Source organism: Suillus paluster (assembly GCF_016628075.1).
Source record: "Suillus paluster strain FC165 chromosome Unknown EDB91scaffold_55, whole genome shotgun sequence".
Taxonomy (NCBI): domain Eukaryota; kingdom Fungi; phylum Basidiomycota; class Agaricomycetes; order Boletales; family Suillaceae; genus Suillus; species Suillus paluster.
The window spans coordinates 95970-110435 of record NW_024537615.1 but is presented as its reverse complement, the minus strand read 5'-3'; the positions used below and the strand labels follow the sequence as shown (position 1 = coordinate 110435).

The following is a 14466-nucleotide window of genomic DNA, read 5'->3' as shown; positions in this document are numbered from 1 at the left end:
TCAGGCGCGAAACTGGGATTGTTGAACACTCGTATGTATCAGCACTGTACTAGGACGGTTACGAATGATATGGTGACGCTTCGCATCCTAAGCTTCTAACATTTGTTGGACTGTTCAGAACAGGTTTGCATTCACGATTTTCGTTGTTCATATCAAACTTCTGTAGTGCGGGTTCATAACCACCGTCTTAATACCGGTTACCGGTGGAGCAAACTCGAGAGCTGCTTGGTGACTTTCGGATGAGTAAAACTGCGACTCACAGAAGGCGCGCGCGAGGTCACATCCTATTATTTAGTAGAACTTCGAGTCATACCTGGGATGATGTGCGTGAAAACCCATCATCTCTAGTACAACCGGGCACTTTGAATTCGCCAGGAAGCAAACGAATTTGGGGGTTCTACCTCATGACCAGACGAACAGACAATTCACACTAATCCGCAAAAGACTGCTTCTCCACCGTCACCAAAATCGACCGGTGTAGCTGAAGCGTATTATTAGGTCCGAGTCCTCATCCGCCAATAATAACGCAGCTACTGACCATGGCAACCTGAACAGGTCGAGTGGGAAGCACCACTTCATGTTCGGCACGAGTAAACATACCCCTTCGATATGTCTGGAATTTCTCTTGCGGCCCATCGTGCGTCCCAGTGCTGAGGGTGTCGCTGAGACATATATGCTGTTCGGAAGAATTGCCGGTGTCTGTATTGGACAGCATGTAGTATCGCGCGTTCAGGAGTGCGATGTACGAGTTGACATAAACTTGAAACGGGATCACTGATCAACACAATCCTCGGAGAATTCTTTGTTGCATACGTTTAGCCAATAAAAATTGAACGCCGAGGAAAACGAAGTTGTGTGGCATCGCTGCACACTGGATGACCCTCAGAGACGAGATAGACAGTACAAGTAATTGGAACCTCACCGTAATGATAGCTGTTATTGAGCATATACTGCAGGAGATATAAGTCAAGGTACAGGGCGAGCTGGAAGGAGTAATACCTCGTTAGACAGCCGCTATCAATGGTGTAACCAATGAGCTTTGTGATCCAGCCATCCGTTCTAAGGGGTTCGTGTTAGTATATCAGATCCCGAGAATCGATGGAGTTCGGAATGCTCCTTACTTAGGAAACCCAGTGCGGGAGGTAGCGAGGAGATAACATAGCGATGATGCAACAAGTATATCGAGAGAAGCAGCCGTGCCCAAAGCCATGAATGTTGGCCACCCAATTTGAAATAAATCTATGGGCGGATTGCGGCGATACCTACTCGATATCAGCACTTAGCCATCTTAGGAAAAATGCTGTCTATTCACACTATCCAAGTCAGGGCTGACGTCGGGTTAAATGATGAGCCAACTATAAGAGTACTATTGAACGCTCACAGACGGCAACACCTGACGTGATTGTCAAAAATCGAAAGGAAAGCATTTCAATTGACAGCCCGAGCTTACCTAAACCCACAACAACGACTATGCCCTGATTGACAAAATGAAATGGTACGGCTAGAATGTAAACGCCGATGGCAACGTACCGGTATCATACGGAAAATTCTCGATCGGTCTCTTCCGACTAGGCCCACCGCATCAGTCGTGGCAAATCCATTGATAGGGAACAAATACCTATCCATATGCGATGTGAATACAGACTATGGGCCGAGAATGCATTACTTTAGCGTTGCATATGCAGTGCCCATGGAACTCACAGATGTATCCCATAGGAGATGATAGCCTGCGAGTACGTCATTGGATCGATCCGTTGCGCTCAGGAAATACAACTTACGTTGAATACTATCTGAAGCTGCACGAGTCCACCAACATGATAGTAGGGGTTGTGCGCAAGGACAAAGTAGGAACTCACTTTAAAACTCCATACGACTTCTGTGAGTACACTCGTGTTCCCGTAGTTGGTCACCAAATAATAATAAACGCAATGGACTATCAACGCCAGATGCGAAGCATCAAGTATCCTGAAAGGTCAGGTGTAGTATAATTTGGACGTGCCCGATAATTGCAACTCAAAAGGATACCTACCAAAGCCAGAAGACCTAACGTAGCGTCAACGGTAGAACTGATGAGAAGACAACATGGACGTACAACTAGCCTATAGAATTTTGTCCATCTGCCCGCATGCGTCTGATAGTAAATAAAGGCTTGAATGTTGGTTAGACCAAAGAGACTGTTCAACAGCAAAGTGCTCAGCTTGGTCTGCGTAGTGAGCAAATGAATTTTACTAACAGTGCTGCAAAGATAGCCCCAATCAAGAATGCTCCGTATGTGTTCCCAAGGTTGATTCGTGGTAAGGAGACCGGTATTGAGGAGGACATTCATGAATGTTGTGGACTGAATCAAAACTGCCAGCAACTGCAGTACTCTATATTTCAAGCATACGAAGCAAATAGCACATTGCCATCTGTGATATGATGGATTGTTACGACTTTTGGTGCTGGCAGTGGTGGATTTCACGATGTAACGCACGGGCCGACTGCCCGCGTGGCCCATATGCGTCATAAGAAGCATACAAAAGGAACCGATGAGGAAAATCATTTAGTCTGCTGGGATTGCCAGCGTACACAGCCGGAAAAACCATTCATACCTTCGAATAATAGGTTGACTAATCTTGTGACCTAAACAAAGCACTCGATGACTGCCAGCCTCCAGAGCTCCAGCCTCTGCCAGCAGCGTCATGCTGTGAATGTGACCTTGACAGCCAAGCCCTGATTTGGCACTTGCCTTGATCTCTTGCGTCACACACCTGCATTGGATGTTGTGCCAAAACTCGCTGAATGTATGGAGCGCTGGGCGCTACACTTTTAAGCGCCACCTTTCGTCGGCGGAAACCTTGTTTGACACAAAAGAAAAGAATGGCATATGGTGCTTGTCACTGAGATGTTGAATACCCAAATCAGCTCGGTATATAGGTATCCTCTCTGGATCAAGCAATCCCACATCCCTTACCTTTATTTGTATCGCAAGAAACCGGGAGTAGAAACGCGCAGCGAAGAGATCGCCCTCTGGGCACCAAAAACCTTTGCCTGGAGAACAAGTGTCAGCATACCTGAGTAGCATGATCAAATAAAAACAGGAGTCACATCCAGATGCAAACAGCTGCTTCTAATCACTATCCCACTCCAAAGGTCATGGATGGCATCCGCAACGCGACCTGTCTAATTGTAGTATTAGAGTATTTTTGCCAAGTATGATAAAGGCCCCCGGCCAATTAACTTGCGCGCACATAAGCAAAATTTCCTTTCCTGTCCATTAAAATTCTTAGCAAAAACACTCTACTATCTTTGGCCCAGAGTTGCAAAATGCGATGTAGCACACTCATCTTTCGCTCATTTTCTTTGCACGATGATTCTGAAGGATGATCAATGCATAGCTCACTGTCTGTATTTTTCATTTCACAAAAAATGGACGAGAAGTGCCTACGGGAGTAAAACACTGCTCAGAAAGTGTACTTTCCACGCCAATCCATCACAGGGAAGCCATCGCATCGACCAAAAAAAATCAGGAATTTTACACATGATTCCTCATTACCTTCTAACACTGCTCTAATTTTTTCCGACACAAAAATCGAGCTGTGTTGTGCGACACAAATGTTGTACTTGTCGAGACACAGGGCGTGACAGAGGGGTGATTTGGTGGTCGGAGTCATCAAGCTCCGCTCGGCATCCAACACCCTACTATCCCTTCCGGTGCAATCGGCACCCCACAGAAGTCGGCAGTCACGCTTTTTCGCCTGTGGGGTGCCGATTGCACCGGAAGGGATAGTGCTTCATTCGATCAACACTTGACGGCGTCGGAGAGTAAAAACGGCAGTGTGACACAGTGTGACATGATCCATTCTGTGCAGGTGAGAAATTTTGCAACTCTGTGCTCAAACACCGTTCACGCCGGCTTCTCTCTGGCAACGTAGCCTCAACAAAATTTGCAAATGTGTTTTACATAGCGCTGAAGCCTGAACTGAATCCTACGTCCCCCTGTTGTCGCCGTTTTTAAATGTTGTGTTATTGTTGAGCTATCACGCGAACATCGAAAAGTTTTGCAACTCTGGGCCAGAGATGGTATCTTACCTGAAGCTGCTGCGTCAGGGCACGCGCGATCATACTGTGTTGTGGGAATACGTACATGTTACAAAGATGACAAGGTCGGCTCCACTCGCGAATCGTCATCGAATCCCAACCCAGAAGACGATAATGTAAGCCCAACGTTGGCTTACCTGAGTTCCATAAATACTGTCCGGGATAATGAAACGTGTTTCATTATCACTGGCGTAATGGTTAAGGGACGATAGTCTTGACCACTTACAGATAAGTGGGAAACCCCTTGCCCAGGGGGGTCTTCCTACTGGTAAGAATCGTGCAAAAGCACAAAAAGGAAAGTGAGCGAAACGACTACCTTGCCAGACGTGATGAGCTTTGCGCAGTCCCGATCATAGTCACCTGGTGAGACGAAGTGACAGTTGTCGAGCCTTGTTGCGCAACGAACTAGTTAATATGGGCATTTCTTCTCCACAGTATCATGTTGAAAAGTTCCTAGAGTTGACAAAGGGAGAGCAGCATAGAAACGGCTGGTGATATCTGTTGGGGGGGAGGAACATCCTGCCCAACATATTCCATGACTCAAATGACTCAAATCAGCCGAGAATTCCGCACCAAGTACGCTGGGTTGCTGGTGAGCAATGAGCAAACGGTTTGTCGTCTGGCGAATGTTGACAGGGGTCGGGAAATGCTGGACAAGCACTGTTTTCGTCATGTCAAGAGCAATATATGTTGAACATCCTGCATTGAAATTGCATGTGCTGTGGCAACAAAATTATATGTATCTGATTGCATAGATACTCCAACCGAGAATTCAAGGAGTTCTGTAGGCAGACGCTGAGAATTAAATCGAAAGAGAATCAAATCATACTTTTATACTTTCAATCCTAGGCGGAGGATCCAGCAGGAACCGTGACGTGAGAAGTAGGACCTCTGCACAATATTTCTACGGACGTGAAAGGATGAGGTGTCCTCTCAAGATGTTTTCTGCAGGTCCGTACAGGATATCGATGTGATACTTTTGAATTATGTCTAGACGCACAAAGAAAACGGCTATAATAAGTGACTATGTAGTTGGTTGCCAACTTGCTATTTAGGCAACCCCGAAGTTATATTATGAAGAGTTGATGGTATCGGGCCAATTAGAATTTCAATATTCTTAATATCCAGTTCAACATTAGCAAGATTCGTGTATGGTCTAGTGCCTAGTAGTTGGCAGTTGGCAGCTGACCGCTAGAACCTATGATTAACCTATATCAACGACAAGACTCCAAAGCGCTGAAGCCTGGATAGTAGAACAAATGAGTCACCGCTTGATCAATTCAAGCGAGAATCACGTACTACGGTTCACTTTCGCTTGAGTCTGTGATGCACGTGTTACTACTATTATGTGGTTGCGCCTGGGTGCGCAATGCGCATGCCATCGATTTTCCGCCCTCCACGGTCAAGGATGACTAGCGCTGGTATCATACATATTTTTGTCTCTTATTGCCGCCCACGCTGCGGTTATTATGAACATTGAAGGGTTATTACCGCTTCACTGGCACGATCAGAAGATCGAACTCCAGACGGCAGTCCTAATTACATACCTTGGATCCAATGGTATTGGCAATAGGAACCAAGTGACAAGCTGACAAGGTGTATTGCGGTTATTTTGCTGTTCATCACATCAATTTGCGGTTCCATGATCATGGTCCAGATTCTTCCGGACTCATCTTCCTTCCAGTCTACGGGAGACTAGATGTCTCGTGGGTATTTTGATTAGTTGAGCGGTAAGCCGATTAGCCCTTTCCGGTTGGAACAGGTGACGTCGATGACAGCTCCCAATGGTAGCCCATGTCAACGGTCTCGATCGTCACAGCTGCCGAGGGCTAGAGGACCAATAGGTGGACCCACCGATTGCAGTTAAAGACTTTCTGCTCCCAGTTTTCAGCTACTTCAAGCTTCATATCCTTATGCCGAGGAACCATCCTAGTTGCAATAGGCGCTCTTTACGTGATCCACCCTCCCAGTTATTTCCATCCAAGCTCGGTCGAAGCCAGTGTCTGACAACCTAATCAGACAAGCAAATGTCCAATTTCCGATTAATATCATCACGTGTGTAGCATTTAAGTCGCCCGATGATTAAGACCACCTCTGCCCACCGCTTTCTCGCTAACGTCTATGATCCATGCAACAGCAGGAAAGACCGCCACCGTCAAAGCTCTCCTTGAAGGGCTTCTTAACATTTCCAGTATGTCACACCCGTACTTACCTACAAGTCCCTCTCACAATTCTCTAGTACCGCATCTGCAACCCACCCCCGTCTATTGGCAAAGTACGGCTCATGTGGGGTAACACCATTCGTAGACGTTAATCTTGACGATGTACTCGAGCGCAAACACCTCCCGCCCCTCGGCCTCAAGGATTTCGAAGAATATCTTCTCTATGTCGAACAATCCCCCGAAAATCTCTACTTTTTGTTATGGCTGAAGGAGTACACCACCCGTTACCACATCTGGGCCCAGCGTACCAAAGCCACACTTGCCCCAGCTACCCCAGATCCCGCATGCACGACAACCATTTCGCACTCCGCCGTCGTCGGACGCGTCGCTTGCTCTTTTTTATGCAAAAGCAAAGCAAACCTTCTTCACGCCTGGCGCTGAGTACGAACTTGATGTCCCTTCAGATATTCTCGCGCCATTTCCATTGCCCAGCTCAGAACTCTGCGCTTTTAGCAGAATTCGCGGGCCTACAGCCGTTTCGAACCCACCAAATGCGCACCCAGATCCTGCAGTATTTATAGAGGTTGCATTGGAGACGCGTGCTATGCTCAGAGAGTCCCTTTCCCGCTTTGTTCGTGCAGCTTCTACCAATGTTGGCTCAGGCAGAGCAGCTTGCGGCATTGCCGCTGGGACACTGTGTTTATGCGTTGCTGGAATTTTACCCCTTGCACTGACGTCTGCTGACTGGGCCGGTGCCCCCCACGGACGGTGGTGGAGACTATCAGCTTTCCCGGCATCTGGCTTGGTCTGCTGTTGTTGATCTCCAGTTTCAACGGAGTGAGTGAATTTACTCCCTCCATACAATCGTGCGTGCCTAATTTCTAGATTTGTCTTATGATATATGTCTTCGGTGACCTGAGACAACTTCGAAAATTTGAGCTTGCCAGGCCGGTTATTTCAAGGCCGCTGCCCGTCCCTGCGGTCACGTCGATATCTTCACCGCTGCCTCACCCACCACCGCTTAGCAAGAGGCCTAGTATCGCAATATCGAAACATCACGATAGGCAGTGTGATCCAGAGTTCTTCTCGTCCACCTCCCTCCAATCTGCACCATGCATCATTTCTGCGGAAGGACGCTCATTTTCGCCAACCTCGGACTCGTCTTCTGATAGCGAACTGTGCGGATCTTCGGAAGGCTCGTCCTCTTCATTTGAATTGCCGGAGATTGAAGTTTCTCCCGCCTACTTCGATGATGTGCCTGCACCTGAGGGTCCAGCCACAGCCACAGGCTTGCATCGATCCCATTACCGTTCCGTACAATCATCCATCACCTTCCCTTCTGTGCTACATACTCGACAACGCCCGAATTCTGCTGCGCTACCCTCACCCCTCGAACATCGCGCATTCCAACGGGAATGCCCGGCACAGTCCAGCTGTCAAGTTCCACAGCCCAGAGGATTCTAGGTTCTTTTGGTCCCAGCGCAGCGTTCATTCGTCACGAAGTAGACCTCGATACGAATGAAGATGTAAAAGGGCGCGTACAGATAAGACGAGGCGAGAGCTTTGACTTTGATCTTCTTCCCAAGTCTGGCAAGGGAAACGCGATTCTTGCAGATAACATTCGCCTCACGAGCAACACTTTTCCACCTCCTATCACTATCCCAGATCATATTCCAACCCCTTCTCCTCAAACTGAAAACACCACTCCTTCAAACAATCCCATGAGTTCCGCCATCGCACGCCAGCAGTATAAATGCAAGCGCACATACGCGCCACCACTATCACTCGTCTCACAAATCTCATCAGTTCCTTCGCCTAATTCATACACTTCATCTCCGAGCCCGACTTCTAATCGCCCCCCCCTTGTCTCCTTCATGATTCCCTCTTTCACCGCAGGCGTTCCTGCGTTCCAAGCGCCGATGACGCGTGTGCGGTCGCCTGTGGTGATCCGAGCTCAGTGGGAAGTTGTTATTCGCTCTGCTGCCATCGGCCTGATTGGTGCGGTGATATTGGTCGCCATTTTTATTGGCGCTATTCCATGAGCCATTGTGCCTTGTGCAGTTATCAGAATTCGAATTCTGCCTTGGTGATTCGTTTCCCGTAGCGGTCCTTTAGTAGCTTTGTATGGTTATTTTGTCCGAACAGACCGTGACCGTCACATTCACTCATTTTCTCCGAGCTTACCCGCATTTTCTGACGCTCTTTTGTTTCTTTATGGCTGCTCGCTAATCCTGGTTCAAAGTACTTGTTGCTCGCTAATCTTCACTCAAAGTATTCGTATGCACTCTAGATACCATTGTTGTACTCCAATGCATGTTCGTTGACCCGCAAGTCATCGCTAGTAAGGGGAATATGCACGCCAGATATAAGTCCGTTAGTGAAGCCGCCCAGGGGATCCGAGGGGATCCTAATCTCAAGTAGTAATTGTGTGACTATTTGTGACGTGATAACTTGCAAGGGGCGTTGAGGGGCAGAGTCCGAGATCTACTATAGCTACTATTAGAATCCGCAGATGGCTTCCATTCCTCCTGAACTTATATTTTGTCTTAGAACATGCAGTTCTACATTATCGACGTCAAGCCGAATGACACGCTCAAAGCTGCTGCACTAGTGTACAGAACCCGGTCAGGACTCAGGACCAGCACAACCCCTGCTTCTTCCGCGACGCATATTTCTTACTACTGCTCAAATAGACTTGCAAAGTTTCATGCAGCACTTTTCTCTGCAGCGACCCGGGGAAAAGGCTTAGGCGACTTCATACGAAACCTCGAAATATCGATCGGGCAAGATATTGAAGAAGATTAGGGGATGGAGGGCGGAGACTGAAAGTATTAGTTCTGTTGGGCACCGGTAGCTTACCCTGTCTCCTAACTCCTCAATATATAGCTCAATATCCAGTTTCTCAAGATCAGATGCGAGACTAGTGCGCACTGCGCAGTGGCCGTGTCGCACGGCGGAGCACAGGTCACGGTGCTGCTGAGGGATACTGACGCTGGAGATTCAAACTCATGGGCGCAAAGAACTGCTTTTATGACCTTGCGTTGCCGCATTATCCACGGCCGGACTTTCCAACCTGGTTGGCATCAGAGAACTCAGAACTCGTGAGTCTACCCAGGGTACTTTACGTCGATTACGGCGTTTTATGACTTTATATTCCAATATAAAGGAAAGAAGTTCTATATATGACGATAAAAGACTTTATCTGCGGCTCATCAGTTCACTGATGCTGCTTGCGTCATCTGCCGACTCCCTCCGCATCCTAAGAGATAGCAGGAACCACGGAGTGAGATATACTCGCCGTTCATGCCCCGCGGCTTCGTTTCCTTCGTCTACTCGACTATGACGTCCATTCTGCCGCTCTGCTCCGCATGTGGATTGCGCTCAAAGAGCTGGTGCTTTACCTCACGCTCACACTCCACCAGTATCTGATTTCGCGCCACACCTTTCTGTCTACATTTACCGTGATCGCGAGTCACTCTGGCCCATTATTGAAGCAGTAGATGTGCTTCCCAAGCTTAGAGTCCTGACGTGTGACAGGTCTGCAGAGCAGCAGGTTGTGGCTTATGAGATATTGAAGGCGAAGTGCAGAACGAAGGGTGTAAAGGTTGTCGTATCGCGTATGCCGATCTTCATGGTGAGTATCAAATTTGATACCGATGTTCCTGCTCCTGTTCTCATGTCAAAAACAGGTCGATGACCCTGTCATATAAACACGTTTCCCTCGTACTCGTTCTGTGTCGAACTTCGCAGCGATGTTCTAAATATCAGAGGGAACCGGGAAAACTCCTGCCTATGACTTTTTGGATCCATCACGACCTGGAGTCATTCGGAACATACGGTCAGCATCCATGACCACCGAAGATAATTTTAAACCGTTGTTCGAAACTAAAGGAGGTTTTCCAAGGAGTTCTATAAGTATGATGTGCTCTATATACGAACAGATGTGGCATCCTTCTTGGCTAACGAATGCAAGTCTTGTTCTGATCAAAAGTTTTCGTCAGTGGTAGATATCGAATAAACACAATAATGACTGACGCATTCCCCAAACATGTGATCTCAAATCAAGGAATTCTTGCCAAGTCTATAAGCACACGCGCTGCTGCGTAGGCGGAACAACATACCGATGTGCAATCCGTCGTATACTTTCTTGAGCTCTGCACGAACCCTTGATAGTTCATCTTTACTTGCGGAACTCTGCGATAGCGCCTTCAAATCCTTTTCCACTGCTTCGATACGACGGACGTGTGCAGACACCTGGAGGAGTGACATACAACATAAAAATAATATTTCACAAAGGCGCAAGTCTCAAACCTTCTCCGTGCTTGCTTGCAGCTCCTCCACACTGGCCTGCAGCGCTGCGGAAGCGAGCTTATATTCGTCCAAAAGATGATATGCAGCAAACGCGGAGGCTAGCGAGAATCCGAACAGAAACCCGATTATTCTAGCAGCAAGAAGAAAGAGTGAGATCATACGGTAAGGCGCGTGCAACAGTGCTTACCCTCCCCGGAAGCCCCCGACCGGTCTCTTCTGCGGTTGGACCGAACCTAGGTTGGGTGAAGTGGATGTCTCTTCCCGTAGCACTCTTGTCGTTGATATAAATCGTGCACCTGAGCGCTGGGCGAGTTTTGGAGTAAGAACCAGACAACGCGAGGCCATGGTGGTGAGAGGAAGGAGGTTGTTCGGGGTTAGCCGGTAGAGGTCGCGTTTGTGGCACTGGTAGTTCTTTCAGTTCTGCAGATTCTGTATTCACCACCTTCCGATCCTCTGTTTCTGTCAGTGCTGAATAGGTGCATAACCTAGGTCTAGGACCTGCTCTTTGAGGAAATAGCACATCGAACACAAATGCCTTTGAAACGTAAGGGGGGCGCGGAAGAAATGACGCCTCGGGAACGGAAGAAACTCAAAGTTGCAGATGCTCGGACAATTGCAGTTCAGCCAGCTGCGTCAACCAGTGGTAGTGGGAGTGTCCGATCTTCAGGAAACGCGCTCGCCGGACCGTCAAGCACCACCGTACGATTTGATTGTGAGCATCTTTCGCGTGATGCGTCTTTACTTGACATTTACCTCGAATAGCTATGCAAGGATTACCTGCGTCAATCGATGTGGAGAAATTTACAGAGGTACGTGTTTGGGCTGATTCTGGTTCTATATTGTTGAATTTGCAAAACGCCATAGGCTCGAGCCTATGAGATCGATGCCATGCAGAAAGCGATGAAGACGGCAGGGTTAGGAGCATGTGCCTCAACATATACAACTACTTATTTTTCGCCTTCAGGGAAAGTGTGACTCATCGCGCATGGCAAACTCTGCCCCGCCATCTACGACGAAGGGCAGCCAGCCATGATGTTCGCCGGGTGCCCTTGCGCTTGCGAGAAAAAGCACGTGCCGAGGTGAGGTGCAACCCACTGCCTCGGAAATATTCCTCATTTCATCTTTCAGATGGCTCCCAACGCCCGGCGCATACTTAGATGTGGACTCTCCAAGCGAGGAAAAACAAAGCAAGTGACCCGCACTGAATCCCTCTTGAAGCGACAGCGTCAGTACATCATGTAACCCCTTGTGTTCCGTATCTTATGTTGGTGTTCGACAGGCGATAAATCCTGGCTCGAGACTCATATTTGGCACGCCAAGCGAATGAAAATGGAGAACATGTGGGGGTATAGACTCGTCCGTCTCTAGTTATGATTACATGCTCCTTCTGAATTTTATGTCCAGGCGGTAACACCTACGGAGAAATCGTTCCGTCCCTCACACCGAGCGTCTATGCATGGCTCAATCCTGCATGATGCTTCGTACAGCTCACTGATAGAACTCAAGGGGCCTGAAAAAATCCTTCGAAATGTGTTAGATCTCTGCTGCGATCCTCAGTGCACTGGAATGAAGCGGTCAGTCTATGAGGTTGAAGAAGAACCATGAACTAATTATTCGTTAGATCCATGTCCGGTTCTCGCGTGCTCGAGACGGACCTGTACAAGTCAGGAAGCTACCCCTTTGACCTGATTGCACCTGTAACGATCATGTGGCGGCCGTTGCCTCCAGCACAGACGAACCCGCCCCCAGCGGAAGGATCTTCCAAACGCAAGCGGAAAGGAAAGGACAAGCAGAATACACTGGCTAATGCTGTTCAACAAAGTTCCGCGAGAGCAGTCTGGGTGCGCTCGCACCCTGCGGTGTTCGACGATGTCTTCGAAGCGTTGCAGAAATCTACTTCCTTAGTTCTTGAAGCTGAGAAACAGCGACATAAAGATGTATCTGTGGAAGTAGAGATAGCCGATCTGCGAGGCACTCTCAATGTTTTCGAAATCATGGGACCCAAGGCAAGTCAGGTCATCAAGGGCGCCTTGTCTCCAGTTGGAGATGATGACAGGCATGCATTCAAAAAGGTGCCTTCGTTCTTTCCTTGACGTTCTTATAACATCTGATAACCTAGACAGTTCTGGTCATCCCTCAACGATCTACAAACCACTGCATCCCTACCGCGCGGAATAGTCATCGGAATGAAAGTCCTTGACCCACGATTGAAGTAGGTATCTGCGGCTACTTGGCTTGTCCACATGAGTAACTTGTCACTCAGGTTTCCGCCCAAGAACGCCAAACCCAGCACGAACGATGTACAAGCCGCCGCCCCTGCAATGACGTTTCCCGCCACCATACTTGCTCAAAGCGAAATATGGGAGGAAGAGAAGCGTTCAGCGCTCAAGAAACCTACATACAAGAAGAAAGATCTTGATACGCGTCGTTCCAATGTAAGCCCCCCCTTGGTTCTCGAACTGGGAACGATAAGTAACTTGCATGCAAAGAATCTTGTTCCAGGCACGCCTCTGAACCCCCTTCGCCAGGACGATCGCATCCCACTGCTGCTCATCCAGCGCTCGCTCGAATCGCCCTCCAGCACGCATGGTATCCACGGCTGGACGCTCATTTTTCCCGCCGGATGGGGCATGCCTTTCCTCCCCTCACTGATACATACAGGCACACGTGTCGGCGGACAACGAGAGCGAGGCACACAAGCCTTTGAGGCGGGCACTGCATATTTCCCGAGAGACTTCCCTTGCACGAAGTTCTACGACAAGCATTGGGAAGAGCGTGCCGATAAGGAGAAAGCGAAGTGGGAGAGAACGCCACCAGCAAAGAGACCCAATCATAAGAACCTTGGTACCCGTAGCCCATGGCGGGCGGATTGGGAGGTTGTGCTAGGCCTTCCGATGGCGTCTGCTGTAGATGAGAACCTGGTGCCAGCACAACGAGGCCCCCAGGATGCAATGGACGTTGACAGAGCACCTATTGTTCGCCCTTGGTTGCTCCGTGGTCCAGAAGTGCCAGCGATTCTCGAAAAAGTAACACAGATGCTTAATCACGGTGCGGGTCTCCTTTCAGAGATCAACAGGCTTCGGGCGAAGCGTGGCATGAATTTACTGGATGCCAATTATCGCGCCGAGGCTCTCCTGAAAGGGGCATTGGTCATGATCCGCGTGAAGATGGTCACTCGTGGCGCCCCGGATGACCTCGCCATTATCCACCGCCTCGATGACGTCGAAGTCAAGAATTTCAAGGAGAAGGGCAAGATGCGAGATAGTGCAGATGCGAATGAGGTTTGTCGCTTTTGTCTTTTGGACCTTGTATTCGGATTGATTTGCTTCCCGACCAGCCCCCTGAGGCTGTTCCTCCCCACACATCTATCATTGGGTATGTTACTACTGGCAGCGTGTCCTTGTCCCGCGGAGAAGGCTTCGCTATCGGCGCTGTCCCAGTGTCGGTGCTGATAGAATTGCAACAACAGGCACGGAGGTATGGATTCCTTGTGTCATCAAGAGCGTTCAATTGATGTGTCCGCAGTCATGGAGAGTCGCGTCCACTGGTCAAAATTCGTGATCGTGATGGGATGATTTGCCGGGCCGCATATCTCGAGCTACTTGACTCGTGATATACTTTGTTTTTACATGGGTTTCACCAGTTGCATTCTTATCAAGTGAAGGAAGAGCTTATGAACTGAAAACCTCGGAAGTGTTTTGGGTATTAATGATATCGTATTATCAAGGTCCTTTGGTATAAATACGAGGCCTCCACATAATCCCCAAGTACTAATGCTACGATACACACAATTGTAGGTGGGTCGATAGCTAGCTCAATAGCGCCGAACACGAAAGGGTAGGTATCCGTGCATCATCCATATCGAAATGAAGCAACATGCGCGGGTATCTCTACAGCGTACGATGAGTGTACA

General features: G+C 48.6%; 4 protein-coding genes across 4 annotated transcripts; 2 read left to right on the top strand and 2 right to left on the bottom strand.

The window, feature by feature from the left end:
• Positions 1-179: 179 nt before the first annotated feature.
• On the bottom strand, positions 180-2540 carry EDB91DRAFT_651926 (uncharacterized protein). Its single transcript, XM_041327995.1, has 17 exons — positions 2234-2540; positions 2093-2174; positions 2030-2043; positions 1857-1965; positions 1779-1796; positions 1702-1727; positions 1619-1644; positions 1531-1568; positions 1451-1475; positions 1382-1393; positions 1313-1328; positions 1122-1262; positions 1000-1059; positions 923-950; positions 814-871; positions 539-759; positions 180-481 (listed from the first exon to the last, which is right to left on the bottom strand). Exons 1-17 carry the CDS (start codon positions 2320-2322, stop codon positions 431-433), a joined length of 1014 nt encoding a protein of 337 aa, XP_041174155.1. The 5' UTR covers positions 2323-2540; the 3' UTR covers positions 180-430.
• A 3668-nt stretch (positions 2541-6208) lies between these two features.
• On the top strand, positions 6209-8284 carry EDB91DRAFT_1238656 (uncharacterized protein; the record flags this gene model as incomplete). Its single annotated transcript, XM_041321748.1, has 6 exons — positions 6209-6271; positions 6357-6614; positions 6658-6977; positions 7028-7079; positions 7128-7682; positions 7787-8284. The coding sequence occupies 6 exons, from the start codon at positions 6209-6211 to the stop codon at positions 8282-8284; spliced, it is 1746 nt and encodes a 581-aa protein (XP_041174154.1).
• A 1885-nt stretch (positions 8285-10169) lies between these two features.
• On the bottom strand, positions 10170-10898 carry EDB91DRAFT_1057702 (uncharacterized protein; the record flags this gene model as incomplete). The annotated part of the gene is made up of 5 exons (XM_041314102.1): positions 10170-10222; positions 10278-10313; positions 10364-10496; positions 10554-10683; positions 10741-10898. The coding sequence occupies 5 exons, from the start codon at positions 10896-10898 to the stop codon at positions 10170-10172; spliced, it is 510 nt and encodes a 169-aa protein (XP_041174153.1).
• Positions 10899-11084: 186 nt separating this feature from the next.
• Positions 11085-14067, top strand: EDB91DRAFT_1057686 (ribonucleases P/MRP protein subunit POP1-domain-containing protein; the record flags this gene model as incomplete). Its single annotated transcript, XM_041314100.1, is given in 12 exon segments — positions 11085-11265; positions 11316-11362; positions 11418-11467; positions 11518-11632; positions 11682-11778; positions 11833-11909; positions 11958-12127; positions 12175-12625; positions 12677-12765; positions 12817-12988; positions 13043-13817; positions 13835-14067. 12 exon segments carry the CDS (start codon positions 11085-11087, stop codon positions 14065-14067), a joined length of 2457 nt encoding a protein of 818 aa, XP_041174152.1.
• Positions 14068-14466: the final 399 nt, after the last annotated feature.

Excerpts from the sequence above, each read along its gene's own strand:
- EDB91DRAFT_651926 (XM_041327995.1), bottom strand. The coding sequence starts at position 2,322 with ATGTCCTCCTCAATACCGGTCTCCTTACCACGAATCAACCTTGGGAAC. Across the intron at positions 1,569-1,618 it reads TTCACATCGCATATGGATAG|TCGGAAGAGACCGATCGAGA; the intron begins GTATTTGTTCCC and ends CGGTGGGCCTAG. Across the intron at positions 951-999 it reads GATAGCGGCTGTCTAACGAG|TATATGCTCAATAACAGCTA; the intron begins GTATTACTCCTT and ends TATCTCCTGCAG.